The 22,612-nt window shown below is 48.7% G+C and overlaps 1 protein-coding gene across 4 annotated transcripts in view; it reads right to left on the bottom strand.

Annotated features, from left to right (window-relative positions):
- Nucleotides 1-22,612, bottom strand: part of LOC138522103 (major histocompatibility complex class I-related gene protein-like) — a 346,521-nt gene that overhangs the window by 68,772 nt on the left and 255,137 nt on the right. For all 4 annotated transcript variants that reach the window (XM_069635363.1, XM_069635364.1, XM_069635362.1 and 1 more), the window contains one exon: nucleotides 21,078-21,344. In XM_069635363.1, coding sequence (XP_069491464.1) covers nucleotides 21,078-21,344 — 267 coding nt within the window. The remainder of the gene's footprint in view (nucleotides 1-21,077; nucleotides 21,345-22,612) is intronic.

The following is a 22,612-nucleotide window of genomic DNA, read 5'->3' as shown; positions in this document are numbered from 1 at the left end:
AAAAGTTCAAGCTTAATAATAATGTTCGTTGTCTAATTGCAGCAAGCGCTAATGCTTATGTCTTTTTCCCCTTAGGGGCCGGGGTTCGGAGTGCCGGAGATATGGCGCCGACCCGAAGTGAAACAGTTCTGGATGAGCGCTCAGGTAATGTCTTTGCATTCGCTCATTCAATGTCTTTGTCTTTTTTCCCCCATAGGGGCCGGGGTCCGGAGATGCCAGGAAGCGGCAGGACCCGAAATGCAGTGGGAATAATCCAACAGGTAAGACTTAAAAGGAAACTGAGCTTTCCTTATTCCTTTTCTCCCTCTCACCTTTGTTCTTGTCTTTTTTCCTCTAGGCGCCGGGGCGTAGCTGAATCCGGAAGATCGCTGCTGAAGATGGAAGCGCCTTGCAAAGGTGAGTAAAATGCAGCGCTGCAGCGATCGAAACAAAATGCCTTTAAAATGATGTCTTCCTTTTCAGGGCCGTTGGAGAAATGACTCCGGGATGCAGATTTAGCAGGTAAGGGCTTTTCTTCTCCTATTCTCTTCCTTTCTCCCCTTGCAGGTGTTCCAGGGTGCTGGCAGGCGTGGCTGAAGTCAGGATGCAGGAGCTGACACGGTGAGCGTCCAGCTGCTAGGTGCAGAACAACGCGAAGCACGTGTGGCTGTTCGGGTGGGGTTTAAATAGCCTTGGAAGAAGTTCCTGGTATGTATCCTTCCACCAATCAGGTATGTATCCTTCCCCGACCACACCCGGGTGGTGAAGTAGTCCTACAGGTAAAGTAGTCCCATTCAGGCCTCAAGAGGGCCTGGATGAAGCAGCAAGGTCTGCATCAGGTAAGTGTGCACCCAAGCACTTAAACACATATCCTCTTCTATGAGCCTGGCGCCTAAGGCGCCAGGACTGGGGTCCGCTATGAGCCTGGCGCCTAAGGCGCCAGGACTGAGTCCAAAGGGCCCCGACTTGGGCCCGCTGAGACTTCCCTGGGGAAAATGATGTCTGCCTCTGGGGTTGCTGGGCCCGGCCTGGCTCCTTGGAGGTAGGCATCATGACATATGTGTCAATTAGCTGGCTGAGTATGGCCTCGGATCTGTAGTCTCTTATCAGGAAAAGTTATGGCATCCTCTGGTTCTGGATGACATCAGGCGGTGGTACATCTTCGCGCCTGGCTGGTCACGTGTTGGTTCACTGTGAATCTGCTTTAGTTTCCAGCTTTTCGTGTATTTAATACTGTGTTCGCTTGGCCACCTGCATGGGCCTCTCTTATCTTGAGCTGGTATGCTCCGAAGTTGGAGTCCAGTGAGCTCATGCTCACCTCCCCTTCTCTGGTTGACCTCGATTTCCCCGGCATTAGCCTCTTTGCTGAGTTTCGATTCAGCTCCTTCTCTTGCCTTTGGCTGAGTTTCTAAACTTGGCCTGCAGGGCCTTTGGCCTCCTGGGTACATTTCTGCTTTCACAAAATGGAGTTGCACGTGTACATTTGCGCTGTATTGAGGTAGATATATGGTTGGCGCTTGCCGCTCTATTCTTCTACTAAGCATTGCAAGCAGTATCGATTTCTCAGCATCTTGCGTTTCAAGCCTATTTACACACGTTTAGCAGGGCGGTTGCTTCCATCTTTTCTTGAGGCACCATTCCCTTTCATATTAACCGTGTCTCTCCCCTTTGTCCATTACAATTATCCTCGCAGTTACTAGCACTGGAATGCTTGCTTTCAGTAACCAATTCTGTTTGTTCTCGGGGCTGCTCGGGCCCTTGGTTTATTTCCATTGGCCTTCCATTAAGGCTTTCGGGGTTTCCCCGTGGACCGTGTGCAGGTATTCCTCGTTTCGCGCCAGTGGCTGGTACGGCTGTCTGATGGGGTACCGTGCAGCCCAGGGTTGTCGTGTTATGACTGTTTCAACCGGTACCAACCTCCTTATGTACACAGGGCAGAGTCCCAGTGCGGCTCTCTGTTGGTTCATTTGCTCCTCATACGTCACGTACCTTGGCGAGTACTTTATTGGTAACTCGCAACGGGGGGCAGGGGTGCAGGCTATATCTGGGGCCTCCTCTACACTTGGACCACGAACCTGAGGAACCTTCGGTGTCCTTTTAGAATGGGGATGTGGAAGTACACATCCTCCAAATCCAACGACGACAGGAAGTCGCCCTCCTCCAGCTGTCCCAGCACGTGCTGGAGGGTGACCATCCAGAACTTCTGTGCCTCGATGTACTTGTTCAGTCGTCGCAGGTTCAGGATGGGGCGCCATCCTCCTGTCTTCTTCTTTACAAGGAAGTACCTTGAGTATACTTCGGAGCCCCAAAGCCTCTTTGGGACGAGCTCGATGGCACCTTTCTTGAGCATCGCCCTTACTTCCAACAGTAGTTGAGGGACGTGATTTTCCTTCATGGCCACGGATGGACTGCGAGCGCACTTCTTTAGAAACTCGAGAGCGTGCCCCTGGGCCAGGGCGTCCAGCACCCAACGGTCGGTGGAAATGGACTCCCACACGCTGATGAAATTCGCCAGCCGGCCTCCCACCGGGGTGCTTCGGTGGGGGCCCCGATGCCACGGTCGGTTCAGTCTTGCTTGGAGGTCGCCTTGCCCTCCCTGGCGACGACGGCGGGATCCACCCGACTTGCCTCATCCCCTATAGGCTTCTTGCTACGAGGAGCGGGCCGCCTCACGGTAAGTAGAGGAGCCGCCGCCGGATCCCTTGGAGGCCCCTTGCTTGCCTCCGGAGTTCCGAAAGGACGGCTGTCGTTGCTGGAGAACTCCCAGGGCCCGGGCAGTCTCCGTGTCCGTCTTGATGGCTTGGAGGGACTCATCTACTGCTTTCCCAAACAGGTTGTTCCCGTCGAAGGGCATGTCCAACACCTTGGCTTGTACGTCCTGGCGGAAATCCATCACCTTGAGCCATCCTCGCCGTCTAAGGCAAACGCCGTTACCCAACTGGCGGAAACCGGTGATGGCAATGTCCGTCGCCACCCGTTATGGCATTGTCCGACGCCACTTCACCTTCCTGCAAGATTTCTAGGGTCTCTGCCCTCTTGTCGTCTGGTAGGAAGTCCAACAGAGGGGCGATCTTGTACCACAACTCCCTGTCGTAGCGGGCTACAATCGGCAAGGCGTAGGCTGCCTTAATCGTCGGCGCTGCCACGAGATCACCCGTCATCCCATTGTGTCCAGTTTCTTTCCCTCGCCATCCGGCGGGGAAGTTGATGTTGAGGCCGATGCCCCCCCGCTTTCTTCTTGGCCGCCGCTGAGACGACCGAATCCGGGGTCGGTTGTGCCCTAAGGCACAAGGGGGCTGCGTCGGGGACCCGGTACTTCTTCTCGTACCAGTCCCTCTTCGCAGGCGTCGTGGACGGGTTCTTGAGAAGGGAAAGTCCCTCGTCCCAGATGTCATCCAGCAGAGACACGGCGAGGATCGTCTTCCTCTTGGCCTCGCGCCGTTGGTAAAGGAACCCCTCCTTTTCTTCGGGGCAGAGCTGGAAAAGTTTGGATGCCCTGGCAATCATTGCGTGGAAGGATCCAATCTTGTCGGGCGGGGAAGCCCGAAGAGGGGGAGACGGGAGGTCCGTCCCGTCGTCACCTCCGTTGTCATCCGTACCCGTCGTGGCCGTGTCCGTACCCGTGTCATCCCCGGGGACAGTGGACCGGGCCAAGGTTGAGCAGGCCGTGAGGGTTGAAAAGGAAGTGGAAGATGTGTCCTTCTCTTCTTATGTGGCGGAGTTCCAGACGGGCCTGGCTCCGGCTCCTCTGGCTCCGGCTCCTCCGTCGGGGGTAGGGTCAATCTCGTCCTTATCTCCGTACATAAGGATTGTATTGCCATCAAAATGGCAGCCGAGTTGTCCTGCGGCACCAGATACGACGGGAGCGAAGGTTGACCTGGGACCCCGTTGGCGCCGCCGTTGCTCTCGTCGTCCTCATCGGGATCCCTCCCGATGGGCTGGGCCTCCTCAAAGCCCTTGTCGTGGCTCTCCAAGACTTCGATCAGCTCCTCCTCGGAGGCTGTGTCCGTATCCATGATTGCCACCGCCCCCCCTCTTTTTCTGCCGGGGACTTCACGGGGGTCTTCTCGATGGGCTTGAAAGAGGATTCCCTCCGCGGTGGCAGGGAAACTCTGGGCCCCGAGGTTGCCTCCACTAGTGTAGCCTCCACAGGCTGTGCCAGGGCCACCGCGACTTCCTTGATAGAGGCCTTAGCCGGGTGAATCAAGGCCTTCGCCACCTTCTGTGCACTTGAGGCCTTCACCTTGGTGGGAGGGTCACCGCCTCGCTCCCCCTCTGCCAGATCCTTCGAGCTCGACCGGGGCCTCTCCAGAAGCTTAGCCGGGTTCTCGGATTTCCCCTTACCCGAGCCAGAGCGTTGACTCGTGGTTGATGGCGCCGGGGAGGCTGCGCCCTGCCTGGCAGCCGAGGAGCGTGACCGTTCGGCGCTCCCGGTGCCCGCAGACTTGCGGTGCTTAGCCTTCTGTTGGGCCCCCGTCACCGGGGCGACCTCACAGAACTTAGAAGACCGCACAGACTTCTTTTTCTTCTCACCTGACGGGCTCTTTCCTTCCAGCCAGTTGGAGAGACGAAGATGGCGATCCTTCATGGTCCGTTCCGACATGTTCCCGCAAAAACGCACAGTCCTTCTCCACGTGAGTTTTGTCCTCATGAAGACAATAGAGGCATTTCGAATGCTCGTCCTCCTTGAACACATTCTGTAGCTGGCATCCAGGGCAAACCCTGAACAGCTTCCCGGGTGTCGAGCTTCCTTTCTCCTGGGCCATGTCTGGGGTAGGCCTCAGAAAACTTCTGGACTCCCCCAAAAGCGTAACTCGACGAAATCTTCACCCTTGATGGGCGTAGAAAATCCGAAACGGGTCCCCATTGATCGGATGTAGAAACGGTGGAGCTTGAGGCTCTATTTAACCGAAAAATGAGAAATTCTCTACGAAAAAGCGCGAAAACGCAGCAAAAGCTCGAGAGCTATAGCACGAGGACTCCCAACACTTGAACGTGCGGTAAAAATCTGAGGATGGCTGCAAGGGGAGGGGCTTAGGGAGAGGGCAGTCATTGGCTGGGGGCAGTATGACCCAGAGATTTGTGATTGGTTACTACTAAGAAAGACAGATCAGAAACAAAACTGATACTGATTTTTTCTGTACTGAGGATTCCCGGCCTGACGACAGGGAATATTCATGAGCATGTGAATCCATGTCAGACCCCATGCTGGAGAATAGGGATGTTGTTGGCCTCCATCCAGGTCATCTTCCCGGGTCCCCTACATTATTGTGCACTTCAGATATTGAAGATTGCTCATTTGCAGAAGGGGTTCCCATACTCTCATGTTCTCCATCTGTCTCAGGAGGCCTCACAGGAACTTCAGTGGTGGCTTCAGAACACAGAAGCTTGGAACGGGAAGACTCCATTTGGGTTGTCTCCCGATGTGGTTTTAGAGTCAGACGCCAGTCTATCAGGATGGGGGGCAAGATGTGAAGAGGTGACCATGGGCGGAAAGTGGTCTATACACGAGAAGTCTCTGCATATCAATTGTCTCGAGCTTCTGTGCGGGTCCTTCGAGGTCAAGAGTTTAGCCAAAGACAGCGTGAATTGTAGCATCCTTCTGAGGAAGGATGTTGGGCATCATTATAATGGTGGCGGTTACGGTTTGAACGGTGCCGGTAAGGCACCGCCACCGTTCATACCGTACCTCCGAATTACGAGGTCTGACCTGGCAGGCTGTGCGGCACCCGCGAGCAGAACTCGTGATTGCACTGGCACCGTTATCAACTGTGCCGGTGCAACCATGCTCCCCACACCCCCTTCTGCCCTGTGGGGCAGAATGGGGATCGGGAGCCCAGCAATACCGCCACCCGCGAATGGGCATTTACTGGCCCATTTAACTCGTAATGGGCCTGATATTGCCCAATCGCGGGTGGCGGTGCCGGTAGCGAGTTTGGCGGTTGCCGTGCCTGTAAAACAGGCAGGGCTACCCCCAAACTCGTAATGAGGCCCAATGTCTCAGCAGTAAGGTACATCAACAAGCCCGGGGGACGCGCTGCAAGGGATTAGCAGATCTGGCCTGGGACTTTTTTTGCATTTCTGTCTCAGCAGAGGGATAATGCTACAGGCGGAGTATCTGCCGGGTCTAGTGAACACAATAGCAGACTGGAATTTCAGGTTTCTCTGCGATGGAAGCGACTGGAAACTATACGTAGAGGTTTCCCCGACTCCTAGTGGCTGCCTGGGGTCCTTTCTGCAGTGACCTCTTTGCCTCTCGCCTCAATTGTTAGGTGCCTTCTCACTCATCCCGCTGACCCTCTTGCATGTGCGCAGGAAGCGGGCGTCTCTGGAATTGATTACTCCATTTTGGCTGGTTCAAATGTGGTTTCCAGCTCTATTGGAGCTGGCGGTAGACATTTCCTGCCTGCTTCCATCCTTCCCCCTTCTTCCCATGGATCCCAGGGGAGGAGGGTCCGCACAAGCTCGTGCTTCATGGTCAACTGCCCCTCATCGCTTGGATTATTTTGACAATTCCGGTGCTTTCCCCGGGTTTTTGGGAGACGCTTTCCAAGTTTTCAGGGACTCGGGCTAGATCCGCGCAAAGTTCCTGGGTGGGGTGGTGCGTGTATGGGGGTCTCGATCCTGTTGTGGTTAATTTTCAAGGAATGTTGTTTAAAGAAGGGAAAGCTTATAGGACAGTTAATAATTTCCAGTCAGCAATTTCGGCAGTACCTGTACTGGTTAAAGAGGAACCATTGGGCAGACATTTCTTGGTTAGGAAGGTGTTGTGATCCATTAGGATTAAGGTTCCACCTAGGGCTAAATAAATAATCTTCCTTTTGGCATGTTACTATGGTTTTTCGACTGTTTCAGTCCTGGCCTGATAATTATTCATCAACAGCTATCTGAAATTAGCTATGTTACGGTGCCTTATTTCTATCAAGAGGGTGTCTGAGGTTAGGGCATTAGACGTGGACAATCAGGTGTATTCTGCTGAAGATGTCACCTTCTTTGTCGCACGTTGCATGAACAACTTCACCTCCTCAGTTTCTTATCCTTGATTTCAGGAGGATCAGAAATTGTGCGTAGTTAACTGTTTGAAATGTTATGAACGAATTACTTCTGCTTATAGACCTCCCTCTATCTCTCAGCTGCTAATCTCCATTAGGAAGCTCCTTGGAGCAGTTTCATCTGCCACATTGGCGCGCTGGGTTTGTTGGATAATTAAAGAACATTTCCATCTGTGGGGCTCATTCTTCCATGGGCACCATGGCCTCCAAGTCGCTATTACTTGGTGGTAGTTTACAGGATGTCCTCAAAGCAGCTGATTGGTCCAGGGAGTCTACTTTCCAACATGTGGCTAATGTGGTTTTGCAAGAGCTTTAAACTTGCATAATAGGAGGCTTCATTCGACATAGAATGGCTACCCACACTAACGTGAGCGGGGTTTAGATTCTATTAGGAGAGACACAGAGGCGAGTATTATCCCTCCCACCCTCCCTTAATGTGTGTTTGCCTGTTTGCAGCTCCCTGCTGAAATTGGAATCAGTGTGGAAGTTTCGCTCTCTGGCCAGAAGGAAGTCCATAGGAGCTGTACGTTGTTAGCGGGATGGATATCAGTTGTTGTTTGGACTATTTTTGCTGTTCTGGAATGGGCCTCGCAGCTACAGAACAGGACAAAGGACTACGTTCAGGACAATTTAAGAGGGGCTTGGACCCCCATTGGTGCAGAGGGGCGTGGCAGCCATTTTAGGCTGGGGCCCTCTCCTTTCATTGTTAAATGGATCAAAATTATTATTGATTTTGTTTTTCACGTTTTAAAAGCATTGGTGAAAACACATTTTTCTTTACTGCTGTCAAGAGTAAAGGAGACAATGCATAATATTCACCTCTGTGTCTCTTAATAGAATATAATCCCCGCTCACACTAGTGCGGCGAGTTAGCCATTGTCACCCACGAGTGAAGCATTTTTAGGTGGCCCAACTGTATAATATGAGCACTTGCACATTAATATACAATGAAATATTGCACTGGCGGTAATAATATCCTTATATTAAAATGCCACTGCATATTTCTCAACTACAGTGATAATTCTGCAGATATGATACATTACTCACCGTAATCGTATTTCTAATGCTTGTATCTGCTTAGATTCACATTCTATGCATAGGCCGACATCTAGTGGAAGCTCTGTAGTATTACAGTTTTTTTTCTTCGAAACTCAAAAAGGAACATCGACAGGGCATGCCAGTAATACTATCCCTAGTGTGACGTCGACTGTACTCATGGTGCTTCATGCGTCGAGGTCCCTCAGATTGTTTTGTTTCTGACATGAGGTTGCATGAAGTGTAGCATCAGTACAGGTGTAGTAAAGCAGATTATGTATCAGATAAAGTCCAGAAATCATCTATGCACCTTCTACTCCAAGGGGAGGAAGGGTGCTTGTATCTAAGCAGATACAAGCATCAGAAATAGGATTACGGTGAGTAATGTATCCCTTCTGAGGCTTGTGGCATCTGCTTACATCACATGCTATGCATAGATTAACGAGCAGTGTTTGGAGAAGGTGGTGGGTTGTGAGAAGGTACAGCGGCAAACAGATGCTTTAGAACCGCTTGTCCCACCTGTGTATCTGCTTTGGAATGAGCGTCAATGCAGTATTGCTGAGTGAAAGTGTGTACTGAGCTTCATGTAGCTGCATTGCAAATGGCATCCAGCGGAATGTTTGCAATAAAGGCCAAAGTAGCTCCTGTGCCCCTGGTGGAGTGAGCTCTTGGTGTAAAAGGCAGTGTCTCGCTTGATAGAGAGTAGCAGAGCTGTATGCATCCGACTATCCATCTGGAGATGGGGTTTTTGGAAAGGCGGTCTGCTTCTCTGCCTGGTGCTACGGAGAGAAACAGATTATCTGTTTTCCTTAGCGGTCTGGTCTTGTATACATAGTAGAGGACCGCCCTCCTTACATCTAATTTATGGAGTTTTACCTCAGCTGGGCTTGTTGGGTTTTTAAAGAAAGCCGGCCGTTGTATGGCCTGATTGACATGGAACTTGGAAATGAACTTAGTTGAAAACCTAAGGTGTGTTCTTAATACCAATTTATCTTTGTGGACCACAAAGAAAGGGTCTTTCACTGACAAAGCTTGCAGGTCACCAACTCTCCTTATGGAGGCGATAGCCACCAAGAAAGCAGTTTTATACGTGAGGTGGTTAAGGCTTGACTTATGCATAGGCTCAGGATCCCATGAGTTTCGCAAGTACTACATTAAGGTCCCAACCTGGCGGCGGGTTTGAAATAGTAGGGTGGAGACCCTTTACTCCCTCCATGAATGCCTTAATGACAGGGACTTTCCACCATGACACCTTTCTCTGAGAGGTGGTGTAAGTGGACAGAGCCACTAAGTGAACCTTTATTGAGTTAAATACTAACCCTGAGCCTAGTAAGTGAAGCATGTAATGGAGAATGTGGGATGGAGTACATAATATGGAGTTTATTTGTTTAGACTGGCACCAAATTACAAGTCTTCTCCACTTCTCAAAATAACAGTGTCTAGTGTTTGGTTTGTGTGCCTCCTTGAGGATTTCCATACACCTTTGAGGTAGATTTAGATGTCCAAACTCTATGACTTCAGGAGGCAGGCTGCCAAGTTCACAGAGTGAGGTTGAGAGTGTAATGTTGTCCCCCCCCCCGTGCTGTGTGAGCATGGTGAACGGGTACGGGAGTTTGATCGGTTCGCACATCGCCAGTTTACGCAGATGTGGATAACAAGGTTGTCTTGCCCACATGGGAGCAACAAGGATTAATGTCACTTGTTCCCTGTGAATCTTGTTCACCACTTTGCTCATTAGTGGAGTTGGGGGGGGGGGGGAAAGCGTAGGCAAATTTGCCTGACCAACTCATCCACAGTGCGTTCCCTTTGGAGTCGGGTTGGAGAAATCTGGACGCGAAGTGTGGGCATTGTTGTGTTCTCTTGTTCCGAGCAAGTCTAGTGAGGGTCAGCCCCACTGTGTAAAAATGTGATCTACGACATTTCTGTCGAGTAGCCACTCGTGCTCTTCTGGTAGTGGATCTCTGCTTAGAGAGTCTGCTAGAGTGTTGAGTTCCCCTGGAACATGTTGGGAAGTTAGGAATATTCCCTGTTTGAGTGCCCAGTTCCATATATTCTGTGCTAGTCTGGACAGATTTGGAGAATGTGTGCCCCCCTGCTTGTTTATATAGAACATCGCAGTGGTGCTGTCTGTGAGAATTTGTACCGATTGATTTGTCAGATGTGCTTTGAAGGCTTGAAACGCTTTGAGCACTGCTAGAAGTTGGTTCTGTGCTGTGATTTGAGTCCACAGACCATGCACTGTGAGATAAAGGTGATGGGCCCCCCACCCGGTGAGGGATGCGTCTGTTGTAATGCTCGCTTGGTCATGGAAGGGGTTCCCTTCACCAGATTCTCCTTTGTCCACCCGTGTAGAGATTGTACTAGTGTTGGCGAAATGACCACTAGATCGTCCCACTGACCACTTGCCTGAGACCACTGTTTCGCCAACCACTCCTGCATTGGGCGCATGCGCAAACGTGAGTGGGATCAGGTAAATGCATGACGCCATCATTCCGATCAAGCGCATGGGCTTCCGTACGGTTATCTGGCGACCGGCTCGATACTGAGGTATTTGCAGCAGTATGTTTTGTACTCTTTCCTTTGATGGAAAGACTAGACCTTCTTCTGTCTTTATGACAGCTCCTAAGAACTATTTGGTCTTGTTTGGTACAAGACTTGACTTTTTCTCATTGATAAAATCCCAATTGGAAAAGAAGGTTGATCATTCTTTGGGTATTTTGATAGGAAATTTGGGAGGTTTCCCCTTTTATCAGCCAGTCGTACAGGTAAGGTTACACTGGGATTGACTCCCTGCGTAGGTGCGCCGCCACCACCGCCAGTACCTTGGTGAATACCCCTGGAGCGGATGCTTTTTATTTATTTTATTTATTTATTTTGCATTTTGTAAAGCGCTCACACAGCCCGCGGGCATCGAGGCGCTGCTACAGGAATTTCTTTGTTTTTTTGTCTTAGTTACATATTTATAATGCGCTTAAATACCCAGAGGTTTCTAAGCGCGGACCCGGGGTTTGAACCTGTGTTGCTTCGTGTCGTCTTGCATCCAAGGTGAGCACGTTGCCGCTGAGCTATCCTCCTGGGATATGCCGAAGGGTAGCACATTGAATTGGTAGTGCTGGTTTGCTATCTATAACGCAAGACATTTCTGTGTGCTGGGAACATTGTAATATGAAAATAAGCATCTTTCATATCAAAGGTTGCCATGTCGTCCCCCCCGCTTTAGCAGTGGGATTATTTCTTGTAATATGTTGTCATGCAGATTTATTGTGGCTTGACATAAGTGTTCGCAGGACACAGATCTAAAGGCCGCATTGTGAGATCTTTTTTCGGCACAAGGAAGTATGTTGAATAGATACCCTTGTTCACCTGGTTCGCCGGGACGATTTCGACAGCGTCCTTTAATAGCTGCTGCCACCTCTTCTAGTAGGATGCGTTGCTCTTCCTTTGAGGTGGTTCTTAGTTTTGGGGGATGGTAGGCAGGTCGCTGAAGCAGCTCTATACAGTAACCGCACGCCATGGTTGAATGCACCCACTTGTCTGAGGTGATTCCCTCCCATACGTGGGTGAAGTGCGTTATGCGTCCTCCTACTGGAGTGGCATGGGAGGGAGGGAGAGAACCTGTAGCGGGTGGTCATTGTTTTGGAGGGGTGGATCCGCATCCGGAAGAGGAGGATCTGCCCCGGCCGCAAGATCTTTGGCCTCTGAAAACCATGTGAGGATTGGCCCTGTGGTGAGCACCAGGACAAGCTCTGACCCTGGTTGTACCCAGAGCCTCTTTGTGAATTTTGTCCCATGAAGTGATGAAAATGATATCCCCCTCTCTGACCGGGTGGTCTATTGTTAAGCTGGCCCAGTAACTTTAAGGTGTCATATTCTTCCTTGGCACTTTTGAGGGGATCTTCTACTGCCTTGCAGAACAAAATATTGGGCCTCATTACAAGTTTGGCGGTAGCCTTGCTGGTAAAACCGGCAGGCTACCACCAAACTTGCAATTTTTTAATGGCACGCGCGAATGGGCAATTACCAGGTCATTCTGACCCAGCCGGACCTGGGAATTGCCCGTCCGCGGGTGCCGGAATAAATGCTCCCCATTCCTATTTGAGCCCCATAGGGCTCAATGGGAATGGGGAGGTTGGATGCACCGGCACCATTAATAACGGTATGGTGCATCCGTCTTGTTGTGCTCGCGGGTGCCGGTCTGCCCGGCAGGTCCGACCTGGCGGGCAGAAAGGCACCCGCGATCACAACTCGTAGTTTGCCGGTCCGGGAAGTACAGTACCAGCAATCTTACCGTTATTCGCCTTTGTACAGACTGGAGGATAGGGATAAATTGGGTAGCAGATATTTTGTCTCCCAAGATGTTTTCGACAAAGTCTTTGTCTATTTGGGTTTCCTGTGTGTCCATTTGGAAATGTTCATCTGCCTTTGGGAGTATATCGCTATACTGGATTTGGCTATCGACTGGTGAGTCTTGCAACTGGTGGGTCTGTATGATCCAGAGACTGTATGATGTAGACGTCTTCCTCGTCAGTCTCATAGAACTGGTCTACATCCCCCATGTCCCCTTGGTCCTCAGTGTCAGAGTATGCTCCAGTGTCCTGGAAGCTTTGAGTGGAATCATAGAATGAATGCTGCCATGGATCCATCTGTGGGGTGTCTGAGCAGGGTCTTTTGGCTGGGGGTTGATTAAGAGCGGGACCACTTGCTGGTGGGGTGCTTTGGAGATTTTCCAAAACCTCTGGGTGGCTGTCGAAGAAATTGGCCAGTGAGAACATGCGTCGCATGACCCTGACTATGTCTTCTACAGACCACTGGGAAGAACTTGGGACAGCAGGTGGTGGTACAACAGCTGGATTAGGAAGTCTGGAAGTTGGCCAAGGTGCAGGGTGATGCCTGTGTTTCATAGCCCCTGAAATGGTACCGCCCCCTGGGACATAGTCTCATTATGTCTAGAAGAGTCATGGGCCTTCGATTTGTGGTGTTTCGAAGTCCAACCCTTTAAAAGTGGGTTCTGGACATGTTTTTTAACCAGTTCAGACATTTCAGAGGTCTGATGGGTTTTTGCAGGAGTTTTCGACGTATCTTTCGACAGTTGTTTTTCAGTCTCTGCACGGGCCATCGCTGTGTCTTTTGATGGTCGGTCATCAGCATGCGTGGCTTTGGTTTTTTTGGACACGGCATCCGACCCAGGCTTTTCTCTCAATTTCAGGGGCCTGTCGTGAAGCAAGCGCGATTGCCCAGAGGACACGGAACTCGCTGACCTTCCCTTTGACGCCATGCGAGGCCTTCTGGTCGGCGTGGAAGTCGACTTGTGGCCGAAGGTTGTGTGTTTAGTGTGGGTTTGTTTGTCTGTGCCTGTGCCGCTGGGTGTCGTCCCCATAACAGAGCCACCGGCCCAACTGATGGGGTGGGGGCTTGCACGTGGGTATCCGATGGATTCCGTTCGCCGTCATCCTCACTAAAGACGCTGATGCTGCCGTCGCTGGAGGCACCCTCTCGGCCTGCATGGCGTGATGGGCCGACCGCTTTGTTTTTCGGTCCTTTAAAGTCTTGGGATTGAAGAGCCTGCAAGATTTGCAGTGGCCCTCGTTATGGTCCCTTGGAAGACAAAGGTTGCACACCCGGTGCAGGTCTTTCCAGGGAAATATTTTATTGCAAGATGGACACAATTTAAAAGTTGCACTCTTCATTTTGTGAGGGGAAGGTAGCTTGGTGAATAAAGTGGGAAGAAGGGGAGAAATGCATTCTCTTAGGTAACAAAGATATGAACCATCCCCCCCACTCTCCCTACTGTGAGGGCCGAGCCCCGAAGCAGCCTTCCGAGGCGGTTTGGAAAAGTGTGTCGATGCGGGTTCCGCAGTCAACGAAGGTAGTCCTGGAAGCCGTCGCCAAAAATATTATAGGGTAACGGCAAAGAAAGTACAGTAAGAGTAACTAGCTCTAATTATTGTTAATAAAATGGCGATAGCCAGAAAGGTACTCCGCTTTCAGCATCCGACAATGATGGCAGAAAAAAACAATCTGAAGGACCTCGACGCGTGAAGCACCATGGATACAGTGGACGTCCCACTAGGGATAGTATTACTGGCACGCCCCGGCAAAGTCCCTTTTCGAGTTTTGAAAACCACAACTGTAATATTCCGCAGCTTCCACTAGCATGCGATCTAAACAGATTCCACAAGCCTCAGAAATATATATATCTCGAGGTACTTGGATGATTCAGGAACTCACTCCGACTGAGACTCACCAGGGAAAACTTGGAGTGGTAAACTAATCACCACATTAAACCATACAGGCAAGCCATACTAGCTTAGCTATTAAGAATAACGCATTCTATCTCGCATCTACAGGCCTGAGACATTACAATTGACAATATTGTGCCAGTGCTAGGAAAATAGGACTGGCAAAGCATTTGGTGAGTCCACTCAGTGTATATTAATTGAAGTAGTAATATAAGAAACACACCAATATAAATCACTACGGTGGGCACATAACGAAGTTTAGCAGTCACATCCAACATGGACAGTAGAAATGTATGACACACACACATATTTTCTCATTTTTTCCCTTTTTTCCCGATGTACAGATTGCAATGCACACATTTCTCACATGGTAACAATTGTGAAACTTAATTATGAATGCTTAATCATTGAAATTATCATCTCTGATGTAATTTGGTTTTTGCAAATCATGCTCCTCGTCTCTTATGTTAACAACTCACCCTCTATGATAAATTCGGGGTGAATCTTATCACCAATGTTATAATGCTACATGTGACTGGTGGATAAATGATAACATTATGATGGAACATTGCTAAAATTATTGATTTTGGGATGTATCATGAATTGTTTGTGTAGGTTTTTTTGATAATGGCATAACAGCCTTGAAAAAGACCGTTTAAGGTCGAAAAACGTTTTGGGTAAGACAGGACAGTATGATATTGTTAGTATTGGATTATTTTCACATTATCAAATGAATCCATGAGATCAAAATAAATATTATTTGTTGAAGATCAGCGCCACTGATTTTGGTGTCAATATAACCGTATGTATTTCATTACTAAAGAGGATAGGACAACTACTCCTGCACACTGAAACAGGCAGCGATCTCAAGAGTATATATAAAGTGACTAGAATAGGTTATTAGTTCCACACCTAGGCGCGCTGGATATTTGGCTTACCCAACCTATTCATAACACGTAAAAAGGCCTGGTATGAATCTTATCTGGAGGCTTGGTTCCTCCTCCCTTTTTGTTCACTGTCCTGCTCCAAGAAAGGGTCATGTTGTTCCCCTTTGGTTGTCGAGTCAAATCCAGCATTACCGAAAGCCAACATGATGGGAACAATGTCACTGTTTGTTGTAGGTAACACTAGCAATGGCAGGCTTTTCAATCGCCATCTAGGCGGACAATGTCTTGCTAATAGGGAGATCCTTGTGGGAATGGGAGTCCTTGTCCCCTAGAGGGGTGTCACTCCCAGTGAGGTCCCACTTGCTCAGACCGCTAGGGGGGGTCTTGCTTAGTGGGCTCACCTCAAAGAGGGTGGTTCCCCCTAGGGAGAAAGAACAAATAGTCCAGATTCATCACATACCCCTCCATTTAGCGAGTGGCTCCCCCTTCAGTGGTGAGAGGGAAGCGACTTAGGAAGTCCACATTTCCTTTTTCTTTTCGGTGTTCTATCGTAAAACAAAGAAGTTATAAGTTCATGACCCGAGTATTGGAATTTTGCTAAGGCTCATCCAGGTTAAGAGTGAATGGTCTGGAACGAGCCGCAATTGTCACCATGTCGGATAGCAGCGCAGGTTCAATATTGCCCATTTGATGTCCAAACATTCTAATTCCACTGTTGCATATAATCGTTCTTGTGGAAATAGTTTTCAACTTGTGTACAATATGGGGTGTTCCATCCCAACATATTATTGAGATAATCCTGCCCCAATCCAACCTTAGAGGCATTGGTCTGAACAATTAATTCCTTATTGAAATCCAGCATTTTTAAGACTGGTTCTCTGCACAATATTTTAACCCCCCAAAACTTTGTTGATCTTTTTCCCAGATAAGTCTCTGGGTTTGAGAGTTCTTCAATTTGTCTGTAAGATTTACGGCCAGAGTGGAATCATTTGGGATAACACTTCAGTAATAGCCTGTCAATCCTAGGAAAGCTTGAAGATCCCTTTTCGTTTTAGGTACAGGTGTTGTGTACAGTTTGTGCACCGCTTTGAGTTTTTCAACCTGAGGTTTTCCCACGAAGTAGCCCAGGTACTTCACAGCCGCCTGGGCCAGATCGCATTTCTTCGGGTTCGCCCTAATCTTGCTCTCCAGGGGGCACCTGAAATTTTGTGAGCCAGGTCTTACTGTGGATGTCCAAATATGCACAACCGACACTAGAGTGTGGTCTCAAATGTTTGTCCATAACCTAAATTCGAAAAAAGCTTGAGGTGTGGGGTAAAGTTGTCCACCCCACCCCATCGCTGGATTTATTGGCACCTGTTAATAACCCTTAGTCAAGCCAAGTGTGGACATTTATTTAGATAACCCTTGTTTTTCAATGAGCTAATTCGATCCGTGACATGGGGTAATTATCCAACGTAGATATGGAGTTCAGGTTCCTGAAATCGATAAAGAACCTTTGTCCGGTTTGGCCACTAAAATGATGGGGGGGAAGACCAGTGGCCCTCTGACGGCTCAACAATGTTGACCCTGATCATTTTGTCAAACTCAGTCTCTACGATTGTTCGTCTTGCCTCTGGGATCCGGTAAGGTTTCAAGATTACCATTCTTCCGGCGGGCGCACAAATGTAATGGAAGAAATTACTCTCTAACTGGTTGTTCAAAAATGCCCTCTGGAAACTGCCTTAATACATTCTGTAGGTCTTCTTGTTGGGAGAGAGGTAGATGTGGGGGTATTTATTAATTCTCTACATCTGAATCAGTAAGGCGGGTGCACATGGTCACTAGTTTCCTCTACTGGGTCGGTCTTCCATTCTTTCAACATGTTTATGTGATTTCAACATGTTTATATGATTTATCTGTGTGTGACGTCTATCTGGTTGGGACACTACATAGGTCAAAGGGCCTTCCCGCTCTAGAATTGTATACAGACCATACCATTTATAAATGCGTTATAAATGCCATATCATATCATATTATATAAATTTATCTTATTCTCTGAGGTGGGAAGGAGAACTAAGACAGATTCCCCTATGCCGAAGGATCGGGCTACAGCTTGTTTATCATGCAAAGCCTTCTGATATTCTTGAGCTCGGCCGAAATGTTTCACAATTTCCCAAACAGCATTCTTATGCATTTTAAGTTTCTGTGCTGTTTGGGAAGTGGGCAAAGTGGCCTGTTCTTTTTCCTCCCAAGCCTTTTTCAACATGTTGAGTACATCTCAAGGTTCCCTTCCGTACAATAATAAAAATAGGGGAGTATGCCAGGATTAAAGCGCTGACATAGCTAGAGAGCAGCAGAGCTGCACAGGGTGTGGATAGCCAGCATTTGGTCTATAATCTTTTAACAGTAGCACAGTACTGTGAGGTCTGTGCGTCCATTGGAATTAGTGCTTGGCCAGGTGTTGTTGAAAGAGCCATGTTTTGAGAGATTTGTGAAATTGGACAATTGTGGGGGCATTCCGAGCAGACACCAGGATTGAGTTCCAGAGGGTGGGTGCATAAGAAGAGGATTGTTTGCGTGTCCTCTCGTTGCGTAGGAGTTGTGATTCAAGCCAGTTGGTCAGTTTGCTGCGCAAGAAACGTGTGCCACCAGATATGTAGTGCTTAGCCACCAGGTAAGCTGGTGTGCTACTTGTGACTGCTTTGTAGATGATACATGTAGTCTTGAACTGTAGCCTAGCTTTGAGTGGAAGCCAATGCAGTTTGCGTAGGATAGGGGTAATTCGGTCACATTTGAGTGCTCCCATGATAAGAGGTGCTGCAGCGTGGTGGACTGCTTTTAGGGGGAGCAAAGTGAGCATCTGGGAGCCCTGTCAGGAGAGCATTTCCCCCATCGATGTGTGAGACCACAATGACGTCCCAATTACGGCCATCCATCTGTACCAACTTGTGTAATATTCTTTTTAAGGTTTGATTTAACCTTTCCACCAGTCCATTGGTCTGAGGGTGATATACGATGTATGCAAGGTTTTTATTTGGAGTATTTCCATGACCTCCTGCATAATCTTGGACATAAAGGTGGTGCCTCGGTCCGTGAGGATTTCCTTTGGGAATCCAACTCAGGAACGGAAGGGAAGTGGATGTTTTAAGATTTGTTGACTGGTGTTGTTCCTAAGAGGGAACACTTCGGTATACCAAGTAACATAGTCAGCATTACCAACATGAACTTGTTCCGAAGTCTGGATGTGTCCAACAGGCCTACTATGTCCATGGCTGTACATCAACAGGGTACCTCAATGATTATTAGAGGTTGTAAGGGAGCTTGTGGTACCGGAGTGGTTGCATTATTTTTTAGAGATGTTACAAGTCGAGACATTGCTCTTTACATCTGCAAATACCCCATGTCAATAAAACCTGGGAATCACTTGTCTTTGTGTTTTTCCAATTCCCTGATGGACAGTGGTCAAATGGGAATGGGCCCGCTCCAGTACTATCTGCTGGTGACTTTGGGGAACCATTAATTGTGTTCAGGAAAGACCGCCCCTTCCGATGTCCCCTCTATATAGGAGCCCCTTTTTAAGGAAGAAAAAGGGTCCAGCTTGACTGTGTCCATTCTCTTCTGACGTTACCCTGCCAAAGTCCTCTGGATCATTGCTTTGAGCAAAGGCAAGGTCAGATAGAGGTGTGAGGACTTCAGTATCCACTTATTCTATCTCCTTCCTAGGGAGGTTAGACTCCCAAATCCCTTGTGGGTCTATTTCAGTTTCCCTTAGTGCCTTCCACCTCCTGGGGAATTGGAATAAGTGCTTGTTCTTGAATCCCTTGTGCTATGGCTTTTCCATCTTTGATCACATAAGAGTTCAGCCCATTATTATGGAGAAGGATTTTGACTTCTCCCCCTGATGGTCTGGGTCTGTCACACAAGCCACAATATTCAGGGTATATCACCCTGCAAGTCCTGACTTCGAGGCCATGCAAACATATGTTCCCGGGGGAGGAGAAATACTACGCCCTGTATGCATCAAACATCTCTCATTAGTCGTTATGGGGATTTCCTCTATGCCATGTAAATCAAATCCTACAGACTGTGGGGTCACTACTGTGAGATTGTTGGCCTTTGGGTTTAGGTTGGTAAATGGCATGGGTCCCCAACCTCTATCAGTTGGTCAACATCCCACTGCTGACCTCATATGTGCTGACCCAGAAGGTGGCATCGGAATCATGAGGACATTTCAAGGATGTTTATTAAGTAAAATAAAGAAAAAGGCCTGTTTATCCTTATTGCTAAGAGGGTCTTCCTTACCGAGGAAACTAATCTAACGGTGCTTGTCAGTCGTCCAAACAAAAATAGTACTCGGTCCAGAAACCTAACTGCAATCTGGCCCTGCCACTAGAGAAAACAACCTAAAAAGTCAGAGCACTATGCTTCCAGCTATGGATTTGCCTCGCCAACCTCAATGGGCTTCCTTCTGCAATACAGTTCTCAGTTCAAAGAAAAATAAAGTGTTCATGAAAAGTCATGAAGAAAGTTCTTTTCTTCTCCTTTTACACTCCTTTGGGGATTCTGTAACTCTTGATATAAACTGGGCTTCCCAGTCTCTTTAAGTGGATGGATCCTTCTTACATCCCTTCTCCAATCACATGCATATCCTTCTCTCAGTTTATAATCCACTCGTCTGAACCATCCAGGTTCCTTTCTATTTGTTATCTTTACAATGTCTCTGTTTTGTTGGGGTCCTCCCGACCCTGCTGGTCTCTTATGTATGATAATATATCTAGTCATCACTAACATTCACTATTCGGATTTCTAGGGCTCCCGTAACCCACATTATAGTTCACTTCTCGCGTTTGTACTTGCCTCCCGCTTACATGGGTCACCCTGCTACCTTCGTTATCATCGGTCGTCTCCACGGGGCAGTTTCTCAGTGTTTGGTTCTCTCACCTCGATATGGTCAAAGCTTCAGCTACCGCAAGGAGGTTAGCCTGCACGGTTTCCGTTTTCCCGCACGGAGTGAGGCTCCATTCATCACTGGATTCATGGTGTCAGCACCCGTCCGCAGGCCCCAAGCCCACAACGGCCACAGCGTGGTCACTCCACCAGGTGAGATGAGTCAACTTGATGGCCTTCCGGCAGCCTCTCTCATCTCAGCTGTTCCACGCTACCACTGGCTCTGTGGTACAGCGTGGCTCCACTGCTCCAGGACGTTCTACCATCAGAGGTGATTCTCTCTCTTCTCTCTAGGGTGTCTCCTCCCTTTGTGTTCACAGCCGTGCTCCAAGAGAGGGGAATGTTGTTCCTCTTTGGTTGTCGAGTTAAATCCAGCATTACCTAAAGGCAACGATTTGGGAACAATGTCACTGTTGTAGGTAACACAGTAGTAACTGCAGGCTTTTCAATCGTCATCTAGGCAGACAATGTCTTCCCAATAGGGAGTTCATTCTGGGAATGGGAGTCCTTGTCCCTAGAGGGGAGTCACTCCTAGTAGGTCCCATTTGCCCAGACCCCTAGGCAGGGTCTTGCTTAGTGGACTCACCTATCGAGCCCCAAAGAGGGTGGCTCCCCACCTGGGGTCAAAGGGACGAATAATCCAGATTTATCACACCACCCAAACATACAGCTTATTGAAAGCGTACAATGTATGGTTAGTGGTGGTTGTCGCATGACAGCTGCCTCACAGCTCCTCACCTCTCCTGTATGTTACATGCACAGTTCACCTGTTCGACCCATACACAGCTCCCCACCTCGCCTTTGTGACCCATACTCCCCATCTCACCTGCATGCCCCATGTTCTGCTCCCCCTCTCCTCCATGCATAGCACCCCACCTTCTGTGTCCCATGCATAGCTCCTCACCCCTTCATGCATAGCTCCCCACCTCCTCTGTGCCCCATGCACAGCTCCTCACCTCTCATGAGCAGGGTCTCCTCCCCATTCGTCAGGAGTTTCCGCAGCCTCTTTATGCACTCTTTCTCACGGTCATCAGCCTGATCTTGGCTAAAGGCACTATGTTGCGAGTTCCACTGGTACTGGCTGCTCCCATCCATGTGCAACTCTCCTTTGCTCTTCTTAAAGCTGAATTGGTCCTCCCCATCGTAGGCGACTTGCAAAAATCCCTTCATGGAGAGGTCAGTATGGAGCGTACACCCAATCAGCGCCTGGACAGTGTGCAGACCTGGGGAAGAGAAGGACATCAACCAAAGGAGCCACAGCGAAGGGGAGAGATTGATATCGACCAAAGGAGCCAGAGCAAAGGGGAGAGAAGGAAACCAACCAAAGGAGCCAGAGAGAAGGGCAACAACCAAAGGAGCCAGAGCAAAGGGGAGAGAAGGAAACCAACCAAAGGAGCCAGAGCAAAGGGGAGAGAAGGAAACCAACCAAAGGAGCCAGAGAGAAGGGGAGAGAAGGGCATCAACCAAAGGAGCTCGAATGAAGGTGGGTGGAACCGGGGAGGAGGAAGGTTTTCAGGATACCAAACAAAGGAACCAGCATGAAGTCAGTGGGAAAGAAAGATAGTGTGTGTGGTGTGGGGGTTAGCCATTTGACAACCACCCTGTAGGGAGTGCAGATGCATGGCCTTGTGACATGCATAGGTGGGTGGTAGGGAACAGTGTGGAGGGATCTTATTAATGGTGGGCATGCTCCCCTATCACTTTTCCCCGACACAGAAGTGCTGCTCATCCCCGGTCAATGTGTGGTTTGCTATTACTAACTCCTGGTGTGTCCATGTTTCCCTATCACACCCCCTCACCCCCAGGTGTGAGCATGTTTCTCTATCACACCACTGGGTGCCAACCCAATTTAATGTAGTGATGTGAAATCACCAAACAGAAGTGACCGTGACAAGGAAACTATATGTGACTAAACCATATTGTGAGTTAACTGTTTTATACTAGAAATTGTCCCCAGTCATTGCACATATGTGAACTAGGGTGGTCCCATTAGGTCACTGTTTAAAGTCACACAAGTCGCATCTCATTTTAAATGGTTTGTTAGTTATTTTGGAGTTAATGCTAGATACTTTCTCTGTTAAGCACACACTAGATCACCCCTGATTTGTTGATCTCATTTGAAGCAAAATATGCATTTCTTATTAGTGATAAATGGGACATTTTGAAAGAGCATATATCATAAAGCATGCATGGGCCAATTACACAGATGAGAAACAGGTAATTGAAATAAACCATTTAAAAAATCTAGATGCATTAATGGAAAGTAATTGGGGAAAAAGGAAAGGTGCTTTGCTACCAAAAGGAAGAGCAGATGCACACAGTTTATTTTCATAGAATTTGTAACAGAAGGCAAGGAAGTATGCCATCAGAAGGAAATGGGAAAGTGATTACAGAAGGAGAGAAGAAGAATGAGAAAGGGACACACAATGATTGGGAAAGCAAAAATAAGACAGATTGCAAATGAAGGCACAGGAGAGTGCTATAAATAACC

This window comes from Ambystoma mexicanum, chromosome 13 (assembly GCF_040938575.1).
Source record: "Ambystoma mexicanum isolate Mex_15411 chromosome 13, UKY_AmexF1_1, whole genome shotgun sequence".
In the NCBI taxonomy this organism is placed as follows: domain Eukaryota; kingdom Metazoa; phylum Chordata; class Amphibia; order Caudata; family Ambystomatidae; genus Ambystoma; species Ambystoma mexicanum.
The sequence above is the reverse complement of the archived record's forward strand: the minus strand, read 5'-3'. Positions and strand labels throughout refer to the sequence as shown.